The sequence below is a fragment of the Nothobranchius furzeri genome, chromosome 5 (genome assembly GCF_043380555.1).
Source record: "Nothobranchius furzeri strain GRZ-AD chromosome 5, NfurGRZ-RIMD1, whole genome shotgun sequence".
Classification (NCBI taxonomy): domain Eukaryota; kingdom Metazoa; phylum Chordata; class Actinopteri; order Cyprinodontiformes; family Nothobranchiidae; genus Nothobranchius; species Nothobranchius furzeri.
Genome location: NC_091745.1, coordinates 5,923,592 through 5,932,556, shown reverse-complemented (window position 1 = coordinate 5,932,556; position 8,965 = coordinate 5,923,592). Strand labels below are relative to the sequence as shown.

The following is an 8,965-nucleotide window of genomic DNA, read 5'->3' as shown; positions in this document are numbered from 1 at the left end:
AGAAAGCCTTTGGGACTGGTCCCCTGCAGCTATTGGCTGCTTTGTTCTATTAAAACCCTCCTCCGGTAACTTAAACTGGGATTGATCTAAGAGCTAAAGCCACTTCAAAAGATCTGAGCTAAAATTTATCTGATGCACTGTAAACATAAAAGGAATTTTTTTTATAACATATTTTTCAAGTCTCCAGTCCAGAAGATTGGAGACTGCGACAAAACGAGGCAGTGGAAAACCCCTCCCAAAGCAGAGACATTCAGGGATCCATCCTGAGGAATGTTAAACACTCTCAAATGTGGGGAAAATGGAAACAGTATGGAATGAAAACGAAAGATGTGGTTTTCTGGTGTTTTTCTCCAACATGTTTGATGTTTATGAGTATTTTCAGGTTAAGGAGAAAAAGAGGAAAGTAGTGTTGAAAATGTGTTTTTAGTCACTTTGCATTGTGACTCGTTTGCATAGATTTGTGCAAAAACAAGAACTTGACATTGAAGCTTTTTATTTTTACCACTCTGCTTCAGATCCTCCGATATGTTAATACAATCAGAGGGATGGTTTTGGTGCCTGGTTGTGGTTTTGTGGTCACTTGGTTGAGGAAGTGGGTTTCTGTAGAGAGATGTAATCCCAGCAGTATTCATGATTAATATCACTCAGGAGGAGGGCAAAGAAAAGGTTGTGAAGTGGCTGCAAATGGGGAAAGCAAGTGTGCCAAAAAGGGTCAGCAAAACTGAAACAAAGGGGTCCGAAACAGTTCGTGAGTTGAGACAAATGCTTTGCACATGAGTCCTGGTGTGCAGATCTTTGTGTCCTTTCTCTTCACTACTGAAAGGGGAATGGCCACAGGGACAACCGCTTTTCTGCTTCCTTAAACTTGCTTTTAGATGGATTTTTAGCTGACTTTTAAAAAGTGGACAAGAGGCCTTGTCAGCGGAGGAGGACATTTGTTTTCAACATGTCTCATAACCCAGAAAAGAGCACCTGCAATGGACACTTGTAGTGAAAACCAACCAGAGCCTTTTCTGATCACTCTGTAACAACACGTGCTTTTGATCACATGATAATCACAATAGAGAGGATCATTTCACCAAGCTGAAGGCATCCTTTAAGATCTGTGATTGATCAGAGTGTTTGGTCCGGGGTGGTGGTTGCTGGGAGTCTGGGGTCGTTGATGCTCACCCAGCTGCATGTTGAGTCTAAATGGAGCTTATGTCATTTGGTCAGCCTCCCAGAACCAGAGGGCACTCACTGGCAAGAGCCACAATTTGAATAACAAGTGTTCAGGAACAGCCACACAAGGGCAGGGGACAACAATTGAGCCCGTGTGTCTGCTGAGCCCCAGCTTCACACATGGGAGGGTTGAGTTTAGCCTGTAGAGAAACTAAAGGCAAAAGATTTAAAATTTAGATCATAAAAATCTGAGCAAGTTGCAAAAATTCTGCTGACGTGCTTTAAATGAAAAAAAAATCCAAATGATTCAAAGCAAGTTGTGTTCGTTTCTTGGATCAAATTGGTATAAAACCCCAACAGCCAGTTGTGAAGCCACGCCCACTGTTCTATGTGAGGCTTCGCGTCGGTTCTGCAGCCCTCCCATGGGGCGTGGCTATGAAAAACACATATAACCCCACATGCTGCGATCTCAACTATTTAGGTGCCATGCGCTCTGATGGGATTTACGTTTGCTGTTGTTTTTAGGGAGCCTCCTCACCATATGGACGTTGTGTCAGTCGCTCCTCACGCAGCCTTTTAGTTTCTAGTCTTCAATTTTTAGTTTAATCATGAAAAATAATGGAAAAAAGACAGTTATCCCTGTAGCCTGCACGGTATGTCTCTGCCTGCTGCTGCTGCTGCTGGTCGTGGTGCAGCATCACCGGGTCCAGGTGACGGACGGAGAGGACACCGCCGCGCGCGCTGCGCTCCAACATGAGGTGGCGCAGGAGGAAAGCGCGCAGCTCGGGAGCGATCAGGAGAGGAGAGGATTCTCAGCCTACTTCACCAAGCTGACGCGTGGACGGAGGGAGGTGGAGAAGCCTACACGCTCCCCCACCGCCACCGACGACCCATCTCCAGCTGAGAACATCAGTGCGGATGACATCTTCATTGCTGTGAAGACCACCAAGAAGTTCCACCAGTCCAGACTCAACCTGCTCCTGGAAACGTGGATCTCCAGAAACACACAGCAGGTAGAAGCTGTTTTAATAAATGTGTGTATTTGTATCCTCCAGAGAAGGAAAGCAGGTGATGAAGGTCTACACAAAACCATTGTTCATCTTGTCACCGCTGGGGCAGCCCTGGATCCCCCCTGCTCTCACTTTTTATTCTCTTCTGAGTGATGTCCCTGAGAATGGAGCCAGCGGTTCCAGGACTCCCTTTTCTCCTCCTTTCACCCCCCTCCTCTCTCCCCTATTATGTCTCCTTTAGAGAGGTGGGGGTGCTGTCTCTGTGAAAGCCCCCGGTGCAATGGATGCTTCACAGCACCGACTGCAGCCCCGTTCCCCTTCCAGGACTAACAAAGCCTCTTTCTGAAGGGGAAGAAAGGCTTTGCAGCTCGTGCTCTCCCCCACTGTTCATGGGAACGTGGGAGCTGGGTCTGAGTCAGGCTGCTGGAGGGATGGGGAGGCTTCACTGAGGGGGGAACTGGGACCAAAAGTGGTTAAAGTGATTTGATCCTGCACCTTAAACTGCTTTAGCTTAAGTCTGTTAAAATATAACCTCATTTTCTCCTCAGGTTTGAGGCATTTCTCTTGTCGGAACACATTTGGCGTCAACAATTACAATGATAATGAGTCTGAACTGTTTGCTCTGCTCTCACTAATGATCCAACCATGCTCTCAACACCTCATCATTTGTGAGCTGTTTGTGCTAATTGGCTTCCAGCTACTGTCCTGGATGATGTTGGTTAACCAAGTGCTAACAGCAGGCCAGAGAGGCAGACAGCTGGCGGGTGGCTGCAGAGACATAAAGGACAGGCTGAGCACCACAATGCAGGAGGGAGTTCCAGCAGGAAGGGTGCCAGGTGGTCAGGCGAGAGGGAACAAAGGACGACCCTAATGCCAGCCATATGATGCTTGGAGTTCCCATCATGTGCATATGGTCATCCTCTGAGGTCTGGTTTGATTCTCACGCTCAGCTGACGAACATTTGTGAGGTTTGGGTCACTTTTATAGAAGGGTAGAAAAAGGCTGGTCTCGTGAAAACAGAACAGAAACAGATAGAAGCCTATTGTTTGTGATTTTTATGCACATTGATTACAATCTGTGGCTGTTTGTGATTTCTAATCATTTTAATCTTTTGGCTTTCGGAACAAAAATAAAAACATCTTTTGTACACTTTGTAAATTGCAGACTTCCATAGAGAGAAAGTTTAAATTTTCTTTTGGACTTTATGAAATCTGCAAATCTCCTGCTCCTCTCCCTCTGTCTGCTTGTGGAGACATCGAATCATTCTCCAGGACAGCTGCACTGCCATCTTCACGGTGGCGTGCCCTGCTTTAGGATGGCGATAATTAGCCGGCGCTCCAACAATGAGAGCCTGTAGGCTTTAGGCGAAACACTTGGAGCTGCCGTTGAGTTAATGAATCATCTTCAGTGTGAATAATTAGACACAAGTGGTCAGTTTTGGCTCAGAGTCAAAGTTCTTATGCCTCCACTGAAAATCCGTCTCCTACAGAAGGTAGAAGGGTGGAGGCGGTGGATGGAAAGACGGGAGCCTGGTGCCCTTCCTTCCTGTGGAGCTGGAGACAGCCAGCCAGGCACCACGTCCAGCTCAGACAGGGCCGTACCAGTCTTTCCTGTGGTCTGGACTCCATTGCCCCCCCCCCCCCCCAACCTTTACACCCTTTTGCCTCTTATCTATATCTCACAAACATTGTTTTTGCCCTTTCCAATTGTTGTTTTGGTTTGATTTTAAGTTAAAGGTAACCAAACCTTTAAATTTCAGTTATGAAACAATGAAAGAAAAAAAAACCTTCCCAGGGAGCTTTGTCTTCCTTAACTCCTGCAGCTGTATGCAAATGCCTGCAAACATGCTCAGAATGTGCCCAGTGGAGGCTTTATCCAGCATGAAAACTCACAGCATTGTTCCATTCAAGAGCCTCTGATTGGGGCTAGAAATTGGGTGGGTGGGTGGGGGGTTGAACGGCCACACACGGTTTTTGATTTACTAATCAGGAGTGAGATTCCCGCCTCCCCCCTCCTCGTCTCGTCTCCCTTTTCCGTCAGTACCCTGGCAGCTCTGGCAGCTGCCTCTGTGATTAGGCCGTCCATTCAGCAAGCCTTAGAGCAAACGGCGCCAGCCTGTGGTCCCTTCACCAGTCAAACCCTCCCTTAAACAAATACAAGCCCACAGCTTCGACGAACATCTGCTGGACATTTAGCTTCACAAACTGCCGAAGCGAGCTCGCCTTCGAAACCGCGAGAATCCCAAAGTTTCCTTTTAATTCTGCAGAGTTAGACGTCAACGCAGGAACGAGGGGTTTAACTGACGGGAGGCACCACGGCCCGACGTGCCCAGACACGTGGACTCGATAAGGGGGCGTGGTGTTCGACAGGTGCTGAGGTGAAGAGTAAACAGACCGCTGGCGGTTACAAAGTCCTCCAGCCTTTTCATCGTCACCTGCTCGGTGTGAGCGCTCATGCAAGGTGGCCTTTGTTGTTCACCTCTTTTATGACTAATTGCTACATTGAAAGGTCTGGTGGTTTGACTCCTCTGAAGTTATGAGTGTATCAGTCACACAGCTGTTGGGACAAAGAGGGTTAGGAGAGGGTGTGTATCATACGGCATGTTGACTGTAACTTTTTTACAACCACCCTTCAGCAGAGCAAGCGCACGGAGACTCTGCAGCAGGCCCTGCAGGCCTCCGTCAGAGGACGTGATGTACATGAATGGAGTGTGTGTGGGAGGCGGACAGTCTGCCTCTGCTTTTGTGGGTTGTCTGGGATGCTTCGGGGCGGCTGCACGGTTGCCATGGAGAGAGTAAAACGTGGGACAAAAGGCCTTTATCAGAGCAGGGGGCTGTTTAACTCGGCGTGTTTTCCACCGCATAAAAGACACGTTGATTGATGCTAATCACAGCAGCTGGACGCGAGGAGTAGGACGTACGTTTGATCGTGTGACAGATTCACACGATTGGCCAAAGTTTTTTTTACAAGTCTGTGATTCTCTTTTTTATTTTGCAGACGTACATCTTTACAGACGGGGAGGATGAGGAGCTAAAACAGAAAATTGGTAAACTATATTATTGGTGATTTTCATTCTGGGAGCAGAAATGTTCTTTGTTGGATTTTAAAAGTCGGCAGAAACAAAAAACAAATCACTTATTAAACATCGGAAATATTTCCTTTGGGCTTAAAGGCTATTTGTTGATGCTGGCTCATAAAAATATTTTTCTTTTTTTTTCTTTTTTTTTTTTTGCAGGGAGTCATGCAATCAACACCAACTGCTCTGCAGCTCATAGTCGACAAGCTTTGTCCTGCAAGATGGCGGTGGAGTACGATAAGTTCATCGAATCTGGGAAAAAGTGAGCGTCACATTTAGGAAGCAGATTGATGCCTAATTCAAATATCTGTATATCTAACTGTCTCCTCCTTTTCTCCTCCGTAGGTGGTTTTGTCACGTAGACGACGATAACTACGTGAATGTCCGGACTCTGGTGAAGCATCTGTCCCAGTTCCCACACACCCAGGACATGTACATTGGTAAACCCAGTCTGGACCGGCCTATAGAGGCCACCGAGAGGCTGGGGGGCAATAAGATGGTACGTTACAGTACAGTATGTTGGTGTCGGATACTACAGAGTTTAACCATTGGTTGTTTTTTTTTTATTGAACAGAAACCAGTAAACTTCTGGTTTGCAACTGGAGGAGCGGGTTTCTGCGTGAGCCGAGGTCTGGCGCTGAAGATGAGCCCGTGGGCCAGGTGAGGGTTGAATTCAGCAGAACAGTCATTAAAAGTTGTGAGAACACATTGTTTCAAGAATCAGGTCTTGTATAATTTGCGTAAATTTTTTTTTTTTTCTTGTCTTGTCAGTGGCGGTCACTTCATGAACACAGCAGAGAAGATCCGACTGCCTGACGACTGCACCATCGGTTACATCATCGAGTCGGTCCTGGGGGTCCCTCTGACCCGCAGCAACCTGTTTCACTCCCACCTGGAAAACCTGCAGCAGGTGTCGAGATCTGAGGTTCACAAACAGGTACAGCCCATCTTTTCGTCCACCCTTAAGTGTCCCTCATGAACTGAAGAAGGCATCTGTCATGCTCTTTCTCCTTTACACCCAGATTACTCTCAGTTATGGGATGTTTGAGAACAAAAGCAATATCATCAACTTGAAAGGGGCTTTTTCTGTAGAGGAGGATCCGTCAAGGTGAGAACCACACTTCATCCTCTTATAAAACTACAGATTTAAACACAAATCTCTCCACTAATCTTGCCCTTTTGTCTCCATCCTGCAGGTTCAGGTCTGTGCACTGTCTCCTGTACCCAGACACCCCCTGGTGTCCCCCGCTGGTTGCCTTCTAGGGCGACCGCTCCTTTCTCATCCTCGTCCCCGCCGTGCCTCGGTATCTGTCAGGCCCGCGGGGACCCGTGTTTGGTGTCGGACTGCGCGGCTGCCGTGTTCTCGCTGCAGCCATGCGTGGTCTTTAATGGTTTTACTAGGCTGCTGTGCGGCCCCTCCTTTTGGACGTTCCCTTCCTCTCTGGAGCCAGGACTTTGTCCCGTAATGCTCAGGCCGAGGGTTCCAGCTCCCGGAAGGAAGTAGCTTTCACTGTTAGGCTTTGCAGGCAATCAGTTGTGCTTTGTATTGTAAATGTTGCTTAAAATGTTTCAGCAATTCTCATAGAATGTATTGTCAAATTTCCGAGCCTTTGGCAAGCTTCTTGTGTTTGCTTTTAAACGAAAGCCGCCCTGGACTAACTCTGGCTTTGAGGCTTTCATTAAGGAACTTCTCTTTCCCAGGCATTTGTTTCTAGTTCTGCTAACTCAAATGACTCCGGATTAATGCTGTAATATGAAGATATTATTGTAATTTTGAGTGAACAGTGTTATATTTCCCACAGCCTGAGATGGCAAGTGGCAGATTTCCAAATGCTTGGTTTAAGGACCCGATCTGAGGTATATCAGGACAAAGCACTTTCACTTTTTTAAATATTTAATGAGTAACTGACCTAGTTTATGTCCTCTCACGGCATACTTCAGATCTGTGTCCAAAATCAGCAAAAAGAACCCCCTTAAAATCTCATTTTCTCTTCGTTTCTGTGTATTTAATAACATTCCTTGCATTGGTTACAATCAGGGAAAAGCAATGGAGGGAAGAGATTTTGCTTTGGGGAGTCAATCAGCTTTGAAAATCTTTTTTATTTTAGTTGTTTGAAAATTGCACAGCTGTGTTTCAAATGAGCTGATGTTGGTTTGTCACCTCTAAAGGCACAACGGTGGAGAGTTACCAGCTTTTATTTAAAGTGTTTCCTTTCAGAGGCTCTGGATTTGCGTCATCTGATCCAGAGTCTGTATTTTACAGCCACATGAATTCAGCTGGTTTCTGTTGTTTCCTGAGAGGTGAGAGCAGCATCTGTGTTTCCACATTGAGGTTTTTGTCCCCTCTGTGACTCTTTAGCCCATATTGGGTTAAACGCTGCATCTTTACAGCAGTATTGTGTACTGCACCTTTAGTTCAAACATGTAGTGACTGTAAATGATTAGTATGTAATAATCTCATTGTGGTTTTTGCACGTATTTCATGATCTGACCAGGATGTGCCCTTTACGTTTGAGCTGTGCTGTGTGACGGTGTGTATTCTCCAGTATCTGGAGGGTTTGAACAGTTCATTCCCAATTCTGACTTCTCAGGGATTCTGAGCTGATCCTGGTAATCACATGGAGCCCATGGTGGGATCTTAAACGTTGAATAAAAGTGCATAACCACTATGAAAACTTACACTCTTTGTTGTGTTTTTATTTGTTGCGTCCAGATTTGAATCCCAAAAGAAAAAGGAGAGCAGTTTGACAGAAACCTTATTTTTGCTCAAACTTTTTTTTTCTCATTTCAAGAAAGAGAAAATATTTCTAAATTAACAAACGTCGCGCAGTCCTAAATCACAAGGATTTTGCTCTTTTGTCATATTCATCCATTAACCTGTAGCATGAACGTTTAGAAAACCAGAGATACACAAGGTTTTAGCCCAACTGCATCAGTTGGTGGATAATCAAAGTTATTAGAGACATTTTGGGCATTTAGTAGAAAAATGATAAATAAGCACTAGCTCACCTGTTGTAGAGGGCATCCTGAACAGCCTCAGTTTGAAGAAACATGGTTTCTGACCAAAAAGTTGTCAGCTACTTTGAGCAGAGCTGAGAATTTGGTGATTAGTGTCATTTAAAACAGCTTCAATCTAGAAAATGCCAGTGGCTCATGCATTTACGCCATCGCCAGTTGTCTATTACATTGCAATTTTGACAGATATATAAATAATCTGCCAGACTTGATCCTGGTGATGTTTCTGCCCATAATTCTGTGTTTGCAATGAATGCAACCTCACCTCTGGTGTAAAGTCTTAGAAAGCATCTCAATCACTTGAAATTTTAGAGATTTCAGCTGTTTTCAGTTATCACAAATACACATTGGTCTTAGCTGTGCTAGCCATTAGCACACCAGTCCTTTAGGTCACATCTGCACTTTTCCAAACTGAGGCTGTTCAGGAAGCTAATAAACAATGGGCATTGTAGACATCATTTCAGAATCAGAATCAGAAAAGGTTTATTGCCATTGTTAGTGAACAAACGATTCACAAACTAGGAACTTGCTTCGGTACTAACGTGCTACATATAACATGAATAATATAATTAAAAAATAGAATAAAGTAGAATAAAATATAATAAACTAGCATAAAACTTTGCTACGACCAAAACTTTTCTACACAGAAACACTACAAAGTGACTAACGTCAGGAAACACTCAAAATCAAAGAGCGGAAAAAG

At 45.2% G+C, this 8,965-nt stretch overlaps 1 protein-coding gene across 1 annotated transcript; it reads left to right on the top strand.

Annotated features, from left to right (window-relative positions):
- Positions 1-1,637: 1,637 nt before the first annotated feature.
- Positions 1,638-6,717, top strand: lfng (LFNG O-fucosylpeptide 3-beta-N-acetylglucosaminyltransferase). Its single transcript, XM_015948632.3, has 8 exons — positions 1,638-2,174; positions 5,169-5,217; positions 5,407-5,509; positions 5,593-5,746; positions 5,822-5,907; positions 6,019-6,184; positions 6,270-6,355; positions 6,444-6,717. Exons 1-8 carry the CDS (start codon positions 1,770-1,772, stop codon positions 6,508-6,510), a joined length of 1,116 nt encoding a protein of 371 aa, XP_015804118.3. The 5' UTR covers positions 1,638-1,769; the 3' UTR covers positions 6,511-6,717.
- The last annotated feature ends 2,248 nt before the right edge of the window (positions 6,718-8,965 follow it).